Genomic DNA, 22,672 nt, shown 5'->3' with positions numbered 1-22,672 from the left:
GCCAAACCATCTTCCTGAACTTCTACGAGACTCAAAATTGCTCTACATTAAAGAAACTCAAGAAATTATTTAAGATCAAATGTGTAGTTTCTATCTCTAACCCTCCAAGTGACTGCATATTTCCCTGATTGAAAACTTGTCAACAGTAAAGACTCAGTACAGCTCTTTATAGTCTTTCTTCTCCCTGTATTTGCAATGTGGTGCTGATAGGCAAGGAAGAACACCAGGATTTTTTTCAGGTTTTAGGTAAAAGTTTTTAAAGTGGATTTAAACTTTTAAAGTAAACTTATGAATTCAAAAAACCCACCTCACTTTAACACAATGTAATATATTACAAAATTTAACATATGCAGTTGAAGTTACAAATTCATTTTCAATAGAAAAGGCTCAGCTCTGCTGATGATTATCTGCCAGGATCTTCAAAATTACCTACAAAGATAACCTAACTCATACTAAGAGCAATGGAATTCAAACATATACCTAGCTTTCATTAGGTAAGCTAGTTGGGTTAAAATCAGTAGGATTTTTCTTTTACTCAATAAACATATTTTTAAATGCAATACAAGTAAATAATGGCCCTAATTCAGTAATAGGTCCAAACACTTCCTTCGGAAGCATAAATCAAACACCAATTAAGAAAACGAAATAAATACAGAAATCAGCTACTTGGGGCATTTTTTTTGATATGTCCAGCTATTAATGACTTTACTTGTGATACAGGCATGACAAATTATCTACCCACTCCCAACCCAGTATTACTGTAGATCTGAGATCCACATCTTTCCTGTTGCACCAAAAACCCCCATTGAATAGCAAGTGGAAAATAACTCGTGCTCAATTTTATAAAGTGATTTCAATTTTGACTTTGATCAATTATTGATTTAGAGTATTTACATATGCTGAAAAAAATGTCATTCAAAAATAGAAGTTTCACTGTTATAGTAATTCATGGATCAATTCAGGTACTTTCTGGATTCAGTTTCAATCAATTCAAGCCCAGAAGCCTTGTGCAAAAATAACATTAGCATATTTATACAAAAGCATAATTTACAATAGTTTAAAATATTAATGTATCTGGCCAGTAGGTTCTTACTTTTTCTTTTAGCTGGCAGTATTGTATGGGATTTTTTTTTATTACACAAAGCTTATTGGAAAATACATACATTTTTTATACATATATATTTATAAATAACTTTCACTATCCTCTGAAACAGGTACTTCAAAATCGTCTCTGAGCAGCAATACAAAATTTATCAGTAAATGGATTTAAAACCAAAGCAGAATGCATTTTAAATTAACATTTAGATGACAACATTTTAATTAAAAAGTAAACATTACCTGGGGTAAATTTTACTTGGTATATCTTTGCTCATTCTAAGTTATTTCACTGCTTAGTAATTAGAGCTACTAAGAGACCATAGTATACATAACAGCATCAGGTTTAAGTATTAAAACTAAGATTTTCAGTCCATGGAAGTTCTATCAAAAAGTTGATTGTTTCACATTCAAGACACCTCTTTAAGCCTTAGCACACAGCAAAGCAATATAACCTGAATCAATATACAATTAAAATGTCATGTTTATCTTGGAATATATAAGCAATAGAGTAACAAACGCTACAAAAATACTCAAGGATATAGAAACTCAACTGTTAAACAGAGGACAAAGTTTCAGTTGCATCAGCATGCTGAAGTACATTAAATGTTCTGGCTGTAAGTGAGAAAAAAAGCAGGTAGACTAAAACCAATTCAATATTGAATAAAAAAAGTCCTCTGAACTACCCACAATAACACATAAAAGATACTTATTATTGTATCAAGATTTTTCTCAACAGTCATGCAATCTCTAAATAAATTAAAAAATGAGTCTTGTGCCCATAAGCTCCTGGAAGAAACTGAACGAAGTAAATAGAGACACGTTTCTGAAAATAAGATCAGAAGTAGATACTTACTACAAACCTACTATTCACTTTTTCTAGAATTCTTTTTTCATTCAGAGCCATTGATTCTCCTTTCCTCTTCTTTATTCTCTTTTTTTCTAGCTTTTTACAAGCATACATTTTTCCTGTTGCCCGTACTTGACAGGCACACACCTGAAAAAGAAGGATGGTGTGTCAGAGATGCTAGGGATTTATTTAGAGTTTTTATTTTAAAGAATTTTTAAATAATTTCATTTTCTTTTCAAACTCTTTCATGCTCTCAGAAAATGATGATCTGTAAGCATCAATACAGAGCTTTCACTCATGAAACAACTTTAAAGGGTCACAAATGTTGTAACAGAATAGAAGAAGTGATTATACAGAGGCAAACCCATTTCTGTTGGGGTTGAATAATTCAGGAAAACTGTGGATCTTGTGTTAGTGAACAACTGACTGTGATAACAGTGTGTGTCTAGACAAGCAGGACAGAGGACAAATATCCACATCACAATCAAACAGGTGAAAGATTATGGTAATTTAGTAACCCTACTTCCTCTTCAATATAGGGTTCTGGTTAAAATACATAGGGGAGGAAAAAGTTCCATTAATTATAAATAGAATTAATAAAATCTATAGATTTTATTTTAGGCTCATAAATATTCTATATAATTATTAAATACAAACTAAATTTTCACTGCCAAATGAAATTTCTAAATAGAAGCAACTGTTGTCAGTCAGTGGAAGTTTTCTCCAACTTTGTGCACAACCCACAATTCTGAAACTAACACATTAAAAGAAAACAGTTCAGACTGACAACAGTTTGCCAGGTGATGTGTCAAATGTAGATTGATGGAGACAAGACTTAAACAGCCTCTCCTCTGTATTAACCTTTCTTTTTTTCTTAGGAACTGCCTCACAGAAAGATACTTTTATACTCACCTCTCCAAATCCACCTTTGCCTAGGACTCGGTAATGCCTAAATGTGTGTTTGGTTACTGGTTGCCTGATTAACAGAAAGAAACAATTACTGCAACAGAAATCACAAACGCCAGTAATCCCCTCCCCATCCCGAGGTCTGTCTTGATTTTCTCCTTCCTGTTCTATGACATATTTCTGAACAAATGTTGCTTTTGCCTCACGAAGACAGCACTGTAATAAACTGAATTTCAAACGAAAAGGGGTGCTCTGTTTAGAAACGTGGGCTCCCTCATGTGGTCACCAGACACTCCCAACAGCAGGAAGAAGAGCTGGTCAGCTTGGCCCTTTGTGTTTACAGTTAGAGCCTTATGTGTTCTCATCACAGACAATTTCTCAAGTCCTGCTGCTCCCTTAGCTGCAGTAGGCTGACATGCATTGCAGTCACATCATGCTTACAATGTAGCATTTAAAAGATAAGCCATTTCTCATTTGACCTTGCTTTTTCAAAAAAGAAAGAGTTGTGGTATGCAAGAGCAGTTCAAGAGTTGAATTATTAAGGTGTTGATGTAGTGGAAGAGGAACAGGTAACTGGAGGCAGTAGAGCTGTTAACCATTCTATGCTAAAATTCTCCCAAATGTGTCAGAGCAGGGCTATTCCATGGCAGTGGGTTTTTCTGCATTCTGTTTTAAATGAGTATTCATTGTTAATGCAGGTTTTTTCTCAGGACAACACATGGAGGTTCATTTAGTAGAGAATTTGAAGAACTCCTCTAGTTCTCTTACTGGCTTCTGCTACCAATTCAGTAAAATAAAGACATTGGGTAATTGGAATTTACAACAAAAATAATGTTCAAGCACCTTAATGTTTGAATATGTGATCACATTACCCAACAGGGCTGAACTGGAATCAATTTGTAGCAATCTCAGTCTTCTGAAAGAGTCTAGACACTTACTTAGTATTGATTTAAAAGCCCAAACTAGATTCTAAAATATATATAAATCTTACCATCTTGTAAGTACTAGATCTGTCTCTGTACTGCCCTAAAAAACTGATTAGTTACTCAAGCATCCAGTGGGTTATAAAACTAGATTAATCTGCTTATTAACCACCAATTAGACAAGGTTTGAAACTAAGGATGGGAGCATTCCCAAGCAATATTGGTATTCCATTGCACACTTGACAGCCAAACATATATTTATATGATAATGAATTTCCATTTACCCAATACAAATTTACCACTCAAACACTACCAGACAGATAGTTCCATTGGAGTACTGGTTCTCTTGTTGTCCCATCAACATCATCCTTTACATCTTGTCTTCCAGATCACAATTTCTTAGACAGGCAGTCATTCATTAGAGCTTTAGAGCATTTCTAGCATAACGAGCAGAATTTGTCTCAAAGCAAAACTAAATTATAATGCAAACATTATAAATAAACTTACTTTTCCAGCCATTTCCACTGTAAGAAACGGGAAAAATACACACTTTCTTGGTAAGCTTCAAAAGGTCTTTTGCTTAGGTATTCATGGACAATTCTAGCAGGAAAATAAACAGAAAAATAAAACCCATCTTATTCTGAAAAAACAAACGATGAAGCAGGAGATGCTATCAATCTACCAACACATATTCAAACCCACCCAAATATCAGCCTTTCGGCAGCTGTTTTACCCATGAATGACCTCGCAAATATGATGTCTGAAAGTATTTAAAAGGTTTCACACATTCTTTGGAGAGTGGTAAATGAAATTTTATTCTAGGATTCGAAATTGAAGTACTAAATGCCATATCCATACCTGAACACCAGGCACCTTATCATTCCCTTAAATGAAACACACCGAGATGGACATGGGGAGGAAAACAATTAATTCAAACTGTATAAAGGCATTTACCACAGAGAGAAAAGGGGATGACCTACATGAGATACTCCCTTTGAGACATGTTTCACTAGGTCTTCTCACACATCCCTTTCAATCTTTCAATCTCAGGTTGTTATAAAGCATGCTTATTTTTGTTGTCAGGGAGATGACCCAAGCAGTGACAAAACATGAAGCAATCCTTCAGACATGATCAAGCATGCCTTGAAGAACCAGAAATATGAGAAACATAAAGGCTTCAAAAGACATGTAACACTCGTAAACATGTATCATCCCTCCAAGAAAAGCCTCCCCTGCTACTACGGTGTGAAATCCTAGACTTCAGAACAAAACCAAGTTGTATTCTTTACTGTTAACTATCACAAGAGATCCTCTAGTCAGTCATCTCAGTGGAACATAACTGTTGGCCCCAGTTCAACCTGTTTTCAAGAACCTTAAACTGTGTAAAATTGTTTTCAGAAACTTTTCAAGTTCCAGTTTACAACTTCACATTTCAAGGAGTACCTTCATCATGGAAAGAAGTCACTCAAAAGGTAAGAATATAATAAAGACACCAGTGTGATTTTATGCAAAAATAGCATTAAAGAAAAAGCTCAGCAAAAGTCAAACATCTAAATCACATCTGAAGGAAACCTAGCTCTCTGATAAATCTGTTCCAAATTTCTTATCTATGCTCATTTCAGAGACCAAATACTTCTGGGTGTAACAACTTCATCTTCCATTTTTCTTAGAAACACACGAATTTCTCTTGTGATACTCAAACTTAGAACTAGGCATTTTTAACTTACCTAGTACAGTCCATAAAAAGATCCTTAGAAGGGTTCTTTTCCAGTCTTGCTTTACATTCATTTACTGTTTCCTGAGGTATTTCTGGCAAGTGTGCTGCAGACTTGACATAATAAAAAAGAAAGAAAAGCAACAATTACAGCAATTTTCTAAATCAATAGAAAAAGTTCTGTATTCAACATGAAATTAAATCTTTAATACAGGAAAAGAAAAGAAATGGTTTGGCTAATGAGAAAAATCAAGAAAGTCATATTTGAACAAAGTTTTTATTTATTCCCTATTACAGAAAAATGTATTGAAAGCTATTCCAGCTATTTACTGCTTCAGTATCTGGGGAAACAAACTTGGCAATAAGTCAAATTTCTTTTTCTTTCCATAAGTCTACCACCACAAAAACAAGTCATCTATTTCCCTTGGCAAGAGGAAAAAAAGGAGAAAGAAACATAAACACAAGTTGGGAAACTATTTCAAACCAGACCAAAGAAATCTGGGGGGAGGGATGATTTGCAAAAAACTGCGTGTGACTTATGGTACTACCAAAGAAATTCTCGGCAGAGACGTAGCAAATTTAATTTTATCTGCTTTTGAGGCATCTTCAAGACCTTCTTTTGTATAAGATGACCAGAGAAGCAGAAGGAGCATCTATTCATAGAAAGTAAATGTCTAATTATATACCCACAGAAAAGCTTCAGCTGGAGATCAAAAAAGAGACTCTTAATAAACGCAAAAAATCAGCTATTAATGATCACCATGGAAAATGAAAAACCAGAATGCTCCAGAAGAAAAGAGTATTTCACTTCACAAAAACCTGCAGCAATTCTGCAGATATACAGCAAAGCAACCAAAGTCTGAGAGAAACCCAAGAATTTCTCATCTTCAGATCACAAAATTCTGAGTTAATTCGTTATTAATTTTTCTTTAGGTGTTCAATGGAGAATAAATGGTAGTCATAGTAGTCTTAAAAGCAGAGATCAGTCAAGTTTTCTGCTCAAGTTGATTGAGCAGAATTTTAGAGCCCACCTCTCAGAAAGATAAAAATAGGACTAATGAAGTTTGAAAGTCAACTTACTAAAAAACAATGCAAACATTTCAATCTATTTATCTGACATTTGTTTTCAAAACGCTTGGGAAAATATTTTGTAATATAACATATTTACCCCATTAGTGAAGTACGTCTCTAAAACTTTGAGGCCACAGTCTATACGCTTTTCATCTGAAGATACCTCATATTCTGCCTAGGGGAATGGAATTGAAAATTAAATTATGTTCAGAGCTATTTGGCACTTAAGTCTTTTACATGATGGTAGGTAAATTTTATCATCAATAACACAATACTCTTAATATGAAAGGAACTGAAGGCTCTCATTGTTTAAAATCTATTTAGATTTTTAGGCTATATAGTGAAACATATGAAGAACAGTCTTAAGGAAAAAGAAAAGCATATGGGATTTAACCTTTGGAAAACATACAAGACCTAAAAATTAGTCTAAATGCAACTATAGAAACTCCATCCTAGAGGTTAAATTAGATCAATTATAATGAAATAGTATTTATGTAGCATTGTAGGACACAATGATCCAGATGGAAAACAATAAGAGTACAATTATCAGCTTTTTCTTCACTGTACTTGTTTTCCTTCGTGTATTCTTCTTAGCTACAGTCTTGGTAAAAACCACCTTTCTACAAGGTTATGTTAACTGGAAATAAGTGAGACCTAAACCAAACCCTGCTTCATTCTTTGAAAAACTGAGCAGATACAAAATTTGTCAGGTTTTGACTTAGTAATATTTGATACTGAGATGTAGAAAAACAGCCTTGTGCAATACAGTGCATTTTGCAGATAAACAACTGGCAGCTGAACAGAGGCAGCTACTTATGGAAAAAAACCCACAACCAACAAACCATCACACAGTTACTGAAACTGGAAAACTCCAAGGACTACTTACTACTCATAATTTTAAGGAATAATCTAGAAGCAAACATCAGAAGTTACAACATTCAAAGACAACACAAAATCTGGGGAAAGATGAGTTAGAAAAGAGCAATCTCAACCAGCAACCTGAATTAGGTTCATAAGCTGTGCCAACTCAATCAAAGGTTATTTCACATTTCAGAATGTAAATGCACGTACCTAGGAACAAAGAATATATGGCAGACTTCCAGAATGGAGGACTATCATACAAAACAGTTGGGCATATTAGGATAACAACCATTAGGAACCTCACAGGAAGTTCCAAGTGATTGATCTAATCAGAAGTTATTTACCTTTATTAAGAAAACTAGAACACTGAAAAATGACACTTCAAGAACCAAACATACACACACACACACACAATACTGGGAATAACAGAATCCCTGATCTCCAGTTCTGCAACTAATCACAACTAACCCACACTGACTCACTACTAAGTCATCAGCATCTTTTTCTGCTGAGACATTATGGTATCACCCACTTCAGCCCAGTACTCAAATCCACTAACAGTTGCAAGCCATTGCTTTTGCCATTTCCATTCCACTACAAAAAGTCTAATGGTAAGGAATTCTGGAACTACCAAACAACCTGAGCAGGTCAGAAAAGTTCATCAACCAAAAGTTCAGCAGTGCACTTAGCACCTTTAACATTTTCAATTATGCGAAAGAGGTCACTAATTCAGTACAAATAGTCAGGCATAATGTTTTAAGAGGATACTGCAATTTAAAAGGAAGTTTGAGAGATGGCCTTTCCAATTAATCCTGTTACTCACAGAGCTTAAGAGGGAAGTTTGAGCTGCCACCCATTCCTTTTCATACTTAAGTAACCCTACCCCCAGCTAGTGAAATGAGTCACTAGACTGGATAACTGTAATTCCTCACTTTAATTTCTTTCACTTATATTCAATTATTTCACAGCTCTTCTTTCTGTAAAGCCAAGCTGACTCCAGATGTTAAGGTCACACCTTCTCAAGAGTTGGAGCTTACCAGTCTTAGTAATCACTACAGGTAGACAACACAGTATTTTACTACTTTGATTTTGGACTCCTGAAATAATCACGCTGCTGAAATCACATTGCTTCATGTAAGAGTCAGAAAGCCCTATCAATTAAGATGGGAGGCAGATATTGTATTTTGGGATGCACGTGTATCCAGTGATTCCCAAGGATAATTCTTCACCGTGATTTTTCAAATGGAAGTTAAACAATACATTTTAAAAAAAGAAAAGTAAATTGTGAAACCAACCCTTACATCAAATTATTTTAGTTATGACAGTCTTCATTAATTCACAGAAGAAGTGCTGTAATCTACGTAACATTACAGGTTGTATATTTCAAAATAATTCAGTTTTTTCAGTTAGTGTAAAACAGTTCTTAGAGACAATTCCACCTGAAAACTGACATCTGCAGAGCAAAGGCACACCTGCTTTACAGTCACACCTAAGGTTTTTTCTCTTTTGTGCTGCCAAAGATTCTGCTACTCTCCAGCTAAGCTTTTAAGGATTAAAAATGCACACAGAAGTCGTAACCATTTGGGTACACCCACAGTTGTCAGTGGTCTCCCCACTGTGCTCTGGTTTCCATTCACCCCAGGATATGAGCTCTGCTGTTCGGGATTTCCATCCGATCCATTCCATGTCTCCAAACCGATCTCTGGAATTTGGTGCTAGAACAGCTCCCAGGAGTCACAAAAATATGGGGAAATGCATCTGGGGAGGAAGCCTAATTCCATAAGGATTCACTGACAAATATAAAGCAATTGTACTTATTTGGCACTCAAATTCCTTTTTAGCTGACCTAGTGACTCAGTTTATACTCCCACGAGGGGCAGACACAGTGAAGCGGGAGGCACAGCAATAATCCCATGTACTTCCTTACACCTTGCCTCTTTCAGAGCATTTTGCATTTGGATACTGTGTTTTGGGGATGCATGTAAGCAGCAGCACTACCCCATTTCTACATTCTTTAGTTATTTGTTATCCTGAATTAAGAACAAAAATGGGTGGAATAGAAAAAAAGCTTTTCTTTTGGCAGCAATCTCAGTTTAAGCCTATATCTCATTGCTCTTGGATTAACTATAAGGGACAAAGAATAAAAAGCCCTGAGCTATTATTCTCTCCTCTTAAGGGCTGTTGTGTGCCTGCCTAATTTTCTCATCACTTTTCCCCTCGTGAAGAGGGTTTTGTCTGAGGATTTTTACAAAAATGGCTGTGGGCACACTTCCTTCCTCCCCTCATTCTTCAGCATTAGATACACCAAGATGCAAATGTATCAAGACTTTTTCCCTTGGTCTCTGAAAATCTGGTTTTTCTCCTTCCATAGATGGTTCCCTGAATTTCCATCTCCATTGTGTTGTTTTTAATTAGCACATGCTGTCTAGCCTAGGGCTTCCATGCAAGTTGCAACATTTCCAAGCCTCTGTTTATAAGATTTTCAAGTCTGAGTATAGTCATAATCATCCTACAGACACTCTTTCAGGCTTAAGAAGTTAAACAGCATGTCTTCCTGAAATTCCTTCTCTCTTTCCCATCATGCCCATGTTTGTAGCTCTGACCATACCAGGATGGCAGAGCTTATACAGTAAATATTAAACATTTTCCTTAAAGTGATAGAGACAGCTTTTTGACATACATCAGAAGTTAAGCTTTACAGTTGGCACAGGGTAGATCACACTATATTTTCATGGACGTGGCATTAGGGAACAGACACGTGTAGAGAAAACTAATAAACTGTTGTGAGCTAACCCTAGGAGGCAGTTAAGCCCCACACAGCCTCTCACTCACTTCCCCCCACTGATAATCAGAAGAGCAGAAGTGAGAAATCCTGTGGCTTAAATCAAAGACAATTTGATAAAGCAAAGCTGCACGTACAAGCAAAGCAAAGTAAGACATAAACTAATTTCTTCCCACTGGCAGGGAGGCATTTAGCCATTTCCAGGAAAGCAGGGCTTCATCATCATGCTAACAGCTAGCTGGCATGACAAACACCAAATTCTAACTTCCCCCCTTTCTCTTTCTTTCCCCAGCTTTTATTGCTGAGCACAGCACCATATGGTATGGGATATTCCTTGGGGTCAGCTGTCCTGGCTGTGTCCACTCCCAACTTCTTGTGCACCCCCAGCCCACTCACTTCTAGGGCAGCAGGAGAAACACTGAAGGCCTTGACGTTGTGTAATTATTGCTCAGCAAGAACTAAAACATTATAGTTATCAACACTGTTTCGGTCAAAAATCCAAAACATAGCACAGCATGAGCTACATTGAAGACAACTAATCTATTCCAGCCAAAGACAGCACAAAAATCAAATGTTTACATACAGTGTATAAGCAATTGCCTATTGGTAACCATCTTCAATTTCTCAGTGCTTACCACTGCATCCAGAAATTCGATGCATCTTTTCAAATCTGGTCTGGAATCACAGAACTGTCTGAAGAGAAGTCTTCCTATAGGCTGCTTGTCACAAAGCTGGCTATAGTCTCTTTCTGGGAAAGAAACAATAAGTAAATATCTTTATTTATTTTTATTTTTGTAATATCACAGTCTTTATTCCCATTTGAGGTCAGAACAACATCACTGAAACGTGAAGATTTTACGTTAACATATTTAGCAAAGATACCATAAATATGCAATGATCCCAAAGAAAAGTGAAACACTCTTCAGTCACATCTGTCTCTTAAAGACTATCACATTTACTAAAAACACATTGAATTATATGTTTGAGTTTCATTTAGGTTAGGGTGCAGAAAGCAACAATATTGTGAAATAGCAATACCAAAGCAAATGAGATTGTTTGGAAAGAGGGAATACAAGATAACAACATAAAAAGGTTAAAAAATTATTACAAGACATTAGGGAAAAGAGTGAAATATATAACCACATAATTCAATTTATAACATGAAGCCTTTTTCTAATTCATGGTTTTGTAAATCTATCCTTTAGGAACAGTTTCCTTTAACAAACAAGGAGCTCTGATACAGCTTTTATCTTCTCATAAATTTATTTTCTCATAAATTCTCCATCATATTAAAAGTTCAATAGCTTTTTTTGCCAATTAGCAGAGGGAAGCAAGACAGAATCCTTTCCATTAACACCACCAAACTGTCACCCTTCCCTCTCAAAAACAATCAGCCAGACCATTTAATTCTACAGGACACTTACCAATTGAGGATCTAATACCTTCACAGTGACTAACAGGTGGCAACTTCAGCATCTCTTTCCATTTTTTACTACGCCCACTCCGTTTGCCTAGAAGAAAAATATGAGTAATGTAAAAAATGATACTATGTCAGAATAAAATTAAACATAACATTAACAGCATAAAATTAGTTCCATTCTGCACAGATGTGTCAGACTACCTTTCATGCCTAGAAAGAAATCCATCTGCAAGGATATCCAAACCAACAACAAACTTAATATGGAAGAACTTCTACATGAAACACTAAAAAATGCAGGAAGTCTTTTACAAGACAAATATTTCCCATTTTGGCTGTGTATACAGAATATCTCTGCAGAGACAAGGCAAATACCTAGGTATTCTGAAGGTTACAAACAAAACTGAAACATCAAAGACAGAAACAAAAAAAATTTTGAGAATTATCTCTCAACCATGGTAAAGAACAGAAGACGTTAAAGTTGTGTAACAAAACACCAAGAACAAAGTTCTTGGATAATCAAGTTGTACATAAATATTCTCTTTCTTTTTCCAAGGGCAGTAAGGGAAGACCCCTCTAATAAATGAGAGGGCACAGCTCAAATACACACCATTTATTCTAGATGATAGTAGAATACAGGATATCAGGAAGAACTTGGCTGCTGTGGAATTCAGATATTTTCAATGCTTCAGATTTCACAGCATTAGTATTGAATGGATTTAAAAAACTATTACAGTATTTTTTCTATTCTTTCTCAAAAAATATAGCTGTGCTACTTCTTCTCTGTTACATTGGGCTTTTAGCACGTTGGCTTCTTCACGTCAAGGTAATCTCATTTACAGGAGATACTTATCAAAAAAGCAGAGCTAGACACAGGAACATATCTATATAGATATATAGATATATAGATATGTTTGCAAACGCAAAACATTTCAGCAGAAGAGTAATTTTTTGCTGCAAAATATTTTAAAAGAAGATTTTGCTAAGTGATACGGCCAGATGCATTTCCACGTGACAGAACAGTAGCAAATCTGCCCAGAAACTTTCTAAGCACACCAAAGCAGTACCTACTGTTAACCACAATGGGAGAGAAAGGAAGGGAGTTACCCCATGTAACCCGAATAGAAACCAAGCTGCAAAGAGGACTCAACCCTTTCGGAATTAAATCATTAATTCTGAAAAATTAAATCATTAATTTAGGGAGAAAGGAACTAACACCTTCAGAATAATAAAATAAGTATTTTTAAAAAAGCCCCCCCTTCACTCAAACATACAGCTTTTTGAACAGTTTCACCATTTCAGTTAGAGCAGTCACAGCTTAGTGGACCTTAGCTCGTACCAAACTTACATGATCCTAGCTAACAGAAACACTGACATCTCACTGTGCTGCTGCAACAAAACATTCTCAACTGTAGCATCCCTAGAAAAGCAAACAAATAGGGAATAAAAAACCTGTAAACACTGCCTTGCAGACATTATTGCAGACTTAATGCAGTCAGTGTCAGACAACCAACACTTACTCTCTAAAAAGAAAACTTCTGCACTTCATTTCCTGACATCACTTTGCAGGTCATTCACCTTCCACAATGCTTTAGAATACAAACATATGGAATCTACTTCCCATCCCATGCTTCATGCAGTACCAGAATTAATAATGAAGTTGTCATTACCAGCATCATTAAAACAAACTCCAACTACTTGAACAAAATACTTTTGATTTTAAGTTCAATATACGCGGGAAGAAAATCAAATCACACAAAGCAAAGAGTTTTTCCAAGAGAACTGAATACAAACAAAATCAAGGAATGTTGACACAGACAGCCTGTACACAGACACTGAATAACAAGGCCTGAGTGTAGATTATTATGTGATCATGAAAAGCAATGGTCAGAAGTGTTAATTTTAGCCATGCAACCAAAAAATACACAGAAGGTCCACAGAAGTTATATTTTTTCTGTTAGAAAGTGCCCAGAAAGACTAATTTGTGCATGACACTGTACAATCAGTACTGACCAAGAATGACAAATTGACCCAAATTCATACCACAGTACTGTTTGGAAGAAGTAAAACTGAACTGTTATGTACACCAAGTACAGCATCTTCTGAAGCACAGTCAAAGAAAAACACCAAAACCACCCCAACCCCCAAAAAAAGAGAGGATCACTGGTACATTATACTTCAAGTACAACACAAGAAAGTGCTGGACATGTTTTCTTTTTGCCCCAAGTATTTGGCCAGTTACTTATGATGTGACCATTATGAACTTTATTTTACAAAAAGAGACCACATGCTAGAATGCAACTGAATTCATCATCCTATAGAAGTTGATAAAGACTACATATAATTTATTAATGACACAAAAGAACTGAGTGCTTAGGAATATCAACCACATCAACATGCTCTCTTTTCTCTGAACTGAATGTTCTTGTATTTACAGCAAATGCACTGTAAAAGTCTGTAAGTCCCAGTAATGTAAAGAGCCATTTCTGGTAAAAGTTATGGCAGGAGGCCAATTTGTTTGTCATATTGCTCCCTAATTGCAAAATCCTTTTCCATTTCTGAAGCAGTTTAAAAGAAGAATCAAATAAAATTATAACAGTTGTGGTTTGAAAGTGTCTTAATATTGATTTCAGAGCTTCTATTCTGGATCTCATTCTAAAATACTTAAGATAAAATTCTTCCAGAAAGACCAACAGCTTACTTTCCAACAGAGCAGCAGAGCCATTAGGTTAATCTGCTTTATGGTTGACCTCTGTGGCTTAGATGAATTACCACTTTGCCTCTTTCAGATGTAATTGCTGGCTAAGAACAATGTCCAACTTGAAGCGACTCAGCTTGTACAAAGAGAAGGGTGGATGCAGCAACACACCATTAGAGTGGGGAGAGACCACAATTTGCAGGAACATGAGGACCTTACCTTCTTCTCCTCCCCAAATTCTTAGAGTTACAGTTTCAACATCTGCCTCTTTACAGGTTTTCTCTTCTTAAAATGATACATACTAAATTCAGTTAGGTCATTGCACTATAATATGGTATGGGAAAGATGTTTAGATGTTTTAATTTCTCAACTTTTTTTTTTTAAACTTCAGAGAAATATTTGAAAAATGCATGTAAGGCAAAGTAGTTGGCTTATTCATCAGTAAAACCACAGTTAGTTGCAAAAAAAAAAAAAAAAAAAAAAGAAACTGCTGTGGTAAAACAAAGCAATCCATGTAGAGAAATAAGAATATATTTCAAGTCATCAGATGGACTTCCAACAGCCACAGTGATCTTTCTTACAGGCAGGATTTGCAGACTGACTCTCATTTCACTGAGCACATTGTTCACTGAACATTGCTAAGCCATCCTTCCTTGAGACAGAGAATTTGGATTCTGTCAAACAGAATGAAAACGGTGAGAAGCACCGTACTGTCTTTGGCCAATAAATGTACACAGACCACATGTGGTCACATTCAGTGGCTGTTCAGGGCCCCCTGTGCCTCAGCTCTCCTGCCTGTGCAGGGCAAGCCCCGTTTGTGTGGCTGAGAAGCAGAGAGCTCCTCACGGGGGTGCACGATTGCTACAACCTCATTCTTGCAAAACTGAATCCGCAAACCAGACTGTCAGATACCAGCTGAGAAATTCATACTAGACCACACCCAGATAAGCTCTGAAAGCATAGAACTGCAACAAGATGACACCCTACAGCCTTTAGCTGTATAAATCAAATCAATGGTTTCAATGAAAAAATGCAAAACAATTGATACAGAAAGTCTACATCACCTACACTGAGATGCATGAAAATAACACAGGCACACACAGTGCCTTAAAATACGTCTTCCCCACAGCAGACACAGTTCTAGACACGTTTCCTGACAAGTTTAAAACTCACATGAATTCAAATCTTCTCCTTCTTACACATTTTCCTTTAAACGACTCACAATAAGGATTAAAACCTTTCACTAAAAAAAAAAAATAATTCAAAACATTCCTGTTAAACTGTGGCCTTATGCTATACAGACATTTATAAACACTGTCCATTAATAATAAATTTTGATGGTAAAACCTTACTGGGAAAGATCCACCTTCAAGACACAAAATACCGGGGAACTATCACCTCAGGTCCTCAGATCAGACCATAACACTGGAGCAGCACTGAGCTCAGGCTGGAAGACAAGTTCACACACACCACCACTTGAGAAAGGTTGCTGTGCTTCCAGTTCTAGAGACAATTCCTATGGTACTGCTTTGAGGGATCACTGCAACCTTCTCAACCTTCTCCATTCTGCAGGTCAGATGTGTTTTTCAACATCTCTGTTCCTTCAAAAACAAGCCTGGTCACAGCTTAACAACTAGGTTAAATAGAGTGGCAACTCTTTTCTATGGAGAAAGATTTATTTTTTTCCCCCCAGACATATGAGACATACAGTCTGGCTGGTTCTCAGTAAATTCACAAGACCACCTGGCTGAAAATCCAGGTTTCAGCACAAGGTAGGCACCGAACTCGTCAGCATTTCAAAGGCCAAGGCACTTTTGAACGCAAACAGAAGCAAAAATGCAAGCAGTACAATAAATAAACACATCAAAGACACCTACAGGTTACAGACTGTTATGGCCTTTCTAAGATCATATCGCTCACACTCCTGGATTCAAGTGCACAGAGTTGGACTTCAGCAAGGCAATGCTGGAGTCCTCCTGCTTATCTGCCTGTCAGCACAGTGACACTGGGAGCAGCTCAAGCCCAGCTCTCGATGGGAATATTTGTGCAGCTTGTTTATGTGCACAATCCCTTATTGTTCCCACAGCTATAACCACTCGAACAACTGGTTCTTCACATCGGCTCTCCACACAACTCCAGGGATCATGTGCACATGGAGGAATGCTGGTGCATTCACACTGCACAGCTCCTGCACTTCCAGCAATTAGGTACCCAATGGAAGTCTTGGAGCAACTTAAGTACATGTAACTCATATGAACCAGAACTTGTTAATCTAAGATTGCAATCAAACAATGTAACATCTGTGTATGCATTTCATTTTGAAGTGTCTATAACAAATTAATGAACAGGATTTACTAGAGGGAAAAAAAAAACAGTAAGAAAACTCTGGTTTCACAGACAACTCCTTGACAAACAGGGCTTTTTTTTTATCGTGACAGGACATCAACACTGCAACAGATATTAAAGAAATAAAATTCCTTTAAGTAGATCGTGAAACCTCTACTATAATTGCCACATTTGACATAACCAAAGCAGCAGTGTGTATCAATAACTAGATCTCTCATGTTGTGTTTATTTAGTAAATGTAATTATTTAAGATTCCAACATGCCCACATGCATTCTTCTTACAGCTCATTAAATAAAGGACAAAAAGGCAGACATTGTGCATAATTCTGTACAAACACAGGAAGACATGTTTCCTGCCACAATGAGTTTACAACAATTTAAAGCACAATTCAATAAGGGAGTGCAATAGAACATAGGAGGCAAATGAGGGAAGAATTGACAACAATTAAGAGCAACTACAAAAAGCCTTGGCACTCTCCTGTTAAAACTCATATTTACTGTTGGTGAATGGACTTTCTGGGTATGAGTGTGCCTTGGTTTCCCCCTTGTCCATACTCCTTAAATGTCTTAAAGATTTTAGTTCAGTTCAGTAGCCAAATTGCAGCAATCTGAGCAATCTCCTTAGAATTATCTTCCTAGTTACAAAAACACACATTATAGGATACCTTCCTTCTATCACCAACACTATTCTGAATTATTACCCTACACTGCAAGCAAAAGTAGGATGTATTTCACCTGCAGAATTATTCCAGTTGCTTTAAGCCTAGACAGATAAAACCCACTCTTTGAGTGGACTGCTTACTTTCTGTGAAGAGTTCTTCATAACACAATTCTCAATGCTGAAACAAGTATCCTGCAGGATTCACTGAAGCCACACTGTGATCACACTCTCTGACTGAAGGGTTCCTGCTAAATCCATCCTTGGGCTGCACCTAGCAATTATCAAATCTGCAGGAGCTTACTGATCCATCTGACAACTAATTTTGGGAAGAAAACCCCAAACCCAAAACACCCAGTAACATAGGAAAAAAACCCACCACAAAACCCCACACACCCCAGATTGGTTCATGGATCCAGCTGGAAACTTCCTCACCCATTCTGCAACCACAGCCTAGAACCAACACAAACAAGAGCTGGAAGAAAGTTTGCTTGAGGCATGACCTTAATTTAGCCAAAATCAATCAGGACACAGAGGATATTATATGCCTAACAGCAGACCCAATTTCCATTTACAAACTGCTCCTGCCACAGCAGTACAAATGAATTTTAAAGGGATGCAAATGGACCAGGTATGTTTAAAATGTACTCTTGGCATGGATCCTCAACTGGAGTAAACTGCCACTGACTTCAAAGGTACTACAGACCTACCCTTTGGGTGTATTTTTGGAGACTATTACTTTAGGCAGTGAAAAAAGAAAGACTCCTAAGCAGTTTAAAACATACAGAGATTAATTTCTTTCCTTCAAAACATCACAGACAATGTGTGGGTTGCTGAAATGAATTTGGGGCTTACATATACTCAAAGGATTTACTGAGAGTGATAGAAATAACTACAAAACCCAGAAGATACAAACATAAAGAGAAAAGTGAATATAAAATACAAATGTCTTTTGGTGAACTTTGAGGGTTTTTTCAGAATAACTTTGTTTATACTTATTATTTCTCTCCATTTATGAGACAAATTCATCAGTGTCCTTCAAGAGATACTAATTTCAAAGATATTTCTGCTGGGAAAAAATGAATGTGCTAATTCCTCTGCTCTTGTACACGACTAGAAGTCATATTGCTGTACACTATTCTTTTACACATAAAAATCCCTGTATGTGAAAATCTGAGTAAGGAGAACATGGAATTGGAAGCTTTCACACCAGCTACCTCAGTTCACACATCACTGTCACTTAACACTTACCTGTTTCTGTATCTCAGTTCCTGCACCTCAGTGCTCATAAGATCAACTTTGAGTTTGCTTTATAATCTCTTGTTTTTCTACTGAGTCACTTGTGCTTGTTCCACCACAGGGTTCACCTTAAGAGGAAGTTTTCCCTTTTTCTTTCTCACATACAGGTTTCCCTCAAAAAGTAAGGTACACACGAGAGGAAAGACCTGGATTGGCACAGGCAGCCACTTATCCCAGGAAACTGGGATGGGGAATCCCAGAACACTTTGCACTACAGTTTTCATCTGAAGGCAAATCCCTCCATGGGCAGGTTAGCTCTCAGCAGAAGCAGGTCAACTGGAAAAGTGGACAAGGAAAGAAAAACTCCCAGTATAGTTCCTGACTCCTAAATCTTTGATCCATGAAGTACCAAAGGGTACTTTGTGTCATCACAGTATTTTCCAGTAGCAGGGACACTCAAGTGTCCTGAATTATGAGCCACCACTGACATCCATAAGAGCAAGCCACATTTACCAAGTCACATTTAAAGAAGATAAGGAATCCTCCTGGCTTTCCTTCTTCACATAAAGAAGTGTTGTAGTTGCTACAGAGATATTATAAGTCTTTAATGGAAAGAGGCTTCTACTAAAATAATCTGTTTTATTAAAAGGTGTAAACATCCTCTCATGGACAAAATTTAAAGTTTTGAGGCTGAGGGAAAGCTGGGGTTGGATATGGCATAAACAGTGAGATTAGTAAACTCCCATAAAAAGAAGTTATCATCATGTAAATTGAATTAGAAATAACAATAAAAAATATCAAATAAATTAACAGTAAGACTGTTAGTGAGAAGGTGGAAGGTAGTGCAGAAACAGAGAGCAATACTGCTTTGTTTCTGTTCTGTAGGAGAAGAAAGCAGTAAAAGATGCATTCCAAGCACACTAATTAGTTCCTTGCTCTCTAATGACATAGATTAAATTTACTTTCTACATATCAAATCAGATTTAAACAGTATCATGAACCTGGATGTTCAAGGTGTGCTGATCCTGCACACCTACAAATGTAAACCCCAAATTATATTCACATCCCTAATACATTGACATCCACAAGTATTAGAGTATCTAAAATAAGAGGAAAATTATGAGTACAAATCTGGGATCATGATTTTGACTCAGGTCTGGTTATGTGCTCAGGTATGATTTGGTGCTATTTATGGAGGATTTCTGAATTCTCATTAAGCCTCTGCCATAGCCTCTCACCAGAACTGGACAGGTACACAACAGCTTTAATTCAGTTTCTATATTTGCAAAATGAAAATGCCACATCTCTGGGGTTAAAAGACTTTGTAAGATGCATTCAAGGGTACAGACTTTTACTGCTCTCATTTTCATCAGAAAAGAATCTCAAGTTAGACTGAGATTGACCAATGGAAGCCATAATTAAACCTCACTGGTTTCTTTCGACCTGTCACTGCAAACTACAAAATAAGAGCACAGTAGTTTACATGTTATTTCATTTACTTTTACAACTGAAATATTTATCCAGGTCAACACCCTCTCTTATCCACACTGAGAAAAATGATTAATGACGTGGCTCAAGCCTATACATGAAAATAAGTAAAGCTGCTATTTTATACTGGATTAGGATTTCACTTTCTTCCATGGGAAACAGTAATTCTGCACTTTTCCATACTATCCCACCTTTCCATACCTGATACAGTGAGGTAACAGGAATGTGAAAGTCTGCTCCTCTGTCCCAGTTGTGAGGCCCTTTTAGCAAAGAATATATTTCAGTAATATCTATCTCACATACTAACTTAGCAAATTCCATTACCTTGCAGTCTACATAAGAACAGAGCTGGGACAGGGACTTTAGGGAATGGTGCTGACAGATGCAGCAAACCAGACACTCCCAGACCAGAGAGATCATGCAACAGTCAGAAAATACTTTCATTTCAACAAGTGTTTTGAAAAATGTGACATAAGAAGTACCCCATGTACAGGAATTCAGACCTGAAAGGGTTAAAAACCTTATACCAATTGATCAATGGAGTTCTAGAGTTTTAAAGGCAGAAATCACATTTTTTTGTGCATGCTTACAAAAAAGCCCAGGCCAAGTAAAGGTACAAAAGAGTAACAGTTTATTACCACTACTTTTATAAGTCTCACATCAGATAGAACTGATCTTCTTCACATCAGCTGCTGTCAGACTTTCATTTAGTTCATTAAAATATCTTGTTTGGTCAGTTCTACCACTATAATTTATTTTAAACATAGTGAAAACTTAACTAAAGAGGCAACCTGACATTAAGCAGCCACTTAAAAGCCTTTCCAGATTACCACTCCACTCTTTGTGGTGAGGGTTTGGGCACAGTAAAGTTTTGAGCCAGATTCCACTTTCCCTTCATTTCTCAGATCACTTTAATGCAAATTCCAAATTCAGGCAGCACCACCACAGACATGTTACCGTCAGTGAAACCAGCCAAAACACGTTCTCCAGTTTGAGGTGGTCTCTTTAGCTAAGGTTGGGAAAAGGCCCAAAATTGTGATCACTGCTCTGGTTTTTAAACCCCACTTCAAAGTCAAAAAGCTGATTTTCCTCTCCTGCTGCTTAAGGCAAATTTAACTGGATACACATATGGCGTAAGTGCCAAACCCATTTAGAGTTGGAGGAACTTGCAAAACATACAGAGGCAGATTCTGTTGTTCTTACTCACTTTGAACAGCTCCAGCTAACCTAATGGAACTTCTCTACCCAATTAAGAAAAGCAAGATCCAATCCAAAAAGAATAGGCACATTTTATAGTTGAAAAACACACTCTGCACGAAGTACAGTGGTAATCTGGGGAGGCTTTAAAGTGGCCATTTAATGGACAGTTAAATACACGAAAAAGAAGTAGGACTATCTTATTTCAGATTTTTTTTTAAACAGGAACCACGTGTTATACTAAATTAATTATCAAAAATGTTTGTTAGTTGAGGGGAGGAATCTCCAACTCAAGGTGTTCTGGGGAGTCAAACTGTAAGTACTAATCTAATGGAAAACAGCATACTTTTGCATTAAGTTAATACAAAATATTCGATTGCAAAGTACAGGTCGCATTCACCAGCTCTGTTTTCCACAGGCAGGAATTTCAACAAGATGGAGTGCAAGGTTTTCCCAGAGAAGTCTTATGTCACTTCGTCCTTTATACCCATGTGCACGTATATTTATAAACAAACCAAGAACTACAGACGAACGACCTTCTTAAAACATCCGGTAAAAACACTATTTGAATCAAGGGGGAAGGAGGAAGGGGTGGTTTGTTTTTTTTTTTCAGAAGCAAAGCCACAGTTACGGCTGTAACTCCAAGCTGATCCCGCGGGAGGAGCGGGGCAGGTGCCTCGGGGCTCTACCCGGGACTCACCGGGACGGTTCCCGCCGCCCCCCCCCGAGGGGTCCCCGCCCAGCCCGGACCCCCTGCCCGCAGCCTCTCCTCCCTCCCACCCTCTCCTCCTCCATCACTTCCTCTCCCCCTCCCCGCGGGCCCCTTTCCCCCTCACCTCAGACCCTTTTCCTCCCCCGCCGTGCGCCCCCAGCCCGCCCCGCCTCGCCCTCCCGCTTCTCCTCCCCGCGGCTCTCACCCTCCCGGGCTTTCAGCAGCACCGTGTTGGCCACGATGTTCTCGATCTCCATGGTCGGGGGCTCCTTCCCCTCAGGGCAACCGGAGCGGGGGCCGCCCCTACAGCCTCCTTCGCCCTCTCCTCCAGCCCCGCCACCGCCGCGGCGCCAAGCCTCGGCTCATCCGGCCCCACAGGACCTCAGCGCCGCGCTCGCCTCTTCCCCATCACCCGCTGCTCGCCCCGGCACCGCGCTCCCCCTCCCCGAAGGCGGAGGCGGGGAGCGAGCAGCACCCGCCCGCCCCGGCCATGGCTCCTCCGCCCGCCCCAGGCTGCACCGCCCCGCGCTCCTGCGCCACCGCCCCCTCACAGCTGCCTGGGACTACAAATCCCAGCAGGCACAGCGCGGCGCACGCGGGGGAGACGTCGGTGTTGTTGCGCGAGGCCTGTTGGGATATGTAGTGCGCTAAGCCTTCCCCGGACTCGTCTCAAAGCGGGAGGGGAGTGTCAATTATCGCGGTACTCTGGCGGAGA

At 38.0% G+C, this 22,672-nt stretch overlaps 1 protein-coding gene across 2 annotated transcripts in view; it reads right to left on the bottom strand.

Moving 5' to 3' along the window:
* Window positions 1-22,439, bottom strand: part of GRK4 (G protein-coupled receptor kinase 4) — a 38,299-nt gene extending 15,860 nt beyond the window's left edge. For both annotated transcript variants that reach the window (XR_003527578.1, XM_027642896.1), the window contains exons 1-8: window positions 22,163-22,439; window positions 11,627-11,713; window positions 10,838-10,950; window positions 6,657-6,734; window positions 5,502-5,602; window positions 4,282-4,374; window positions 2,858-2,921; window positions 1,952-2,092 (exon numbers count right to left, since the gene is read on the bottom strand). Coding sequence is in view for 1 of the 2 variants with exons in the window: in XM_027642896.1 (XP_027498697.1) it covers window positions 1,952-2,092; window positions 2,858-2,921; window positions 4,282-4,374; window positions 5,502-5,602; window positions 6,657-6,734; window positions 10,838-10,950; window positions 11,627-11,713; window positions 22,163-22,214 (729 nt within the window). In the remaining variant the exon portion in view is untranslated. The remainder of the gene's footprint in view (window positions 1-1,951; window positions 2,093-2,857; window positions 2,922-4,281; window positions 4,375-5,501; window positions 5,603-6,656; window positions 6,735-10,837; window positions 10,951-11,626; window positions 11,714-22,162) is intronic.
* Window positions 22,440-22,672: the final 233 nt, after the last annotated feature.

This window comes from Corapipo altera, unplaced genomic scaffold, assembly GCF_003945725.1.
Source record: "Corapipo altera isolate COAL_440 unplaced genomic scaffold, ASM394572v1 22, whole genome shotgun sequence".
Taxonomy (NCBI): domain Eukaryota; kingdom Metazoa; phylum Chordata; class Aves; order Passeriformes; family Pipridae; genus Corapipo; species Corapipo altera.
Note: the sequence above shows the minus strand (reverse complement) of the source record. Positions and strands in the feature narration are given on the sequence as shown.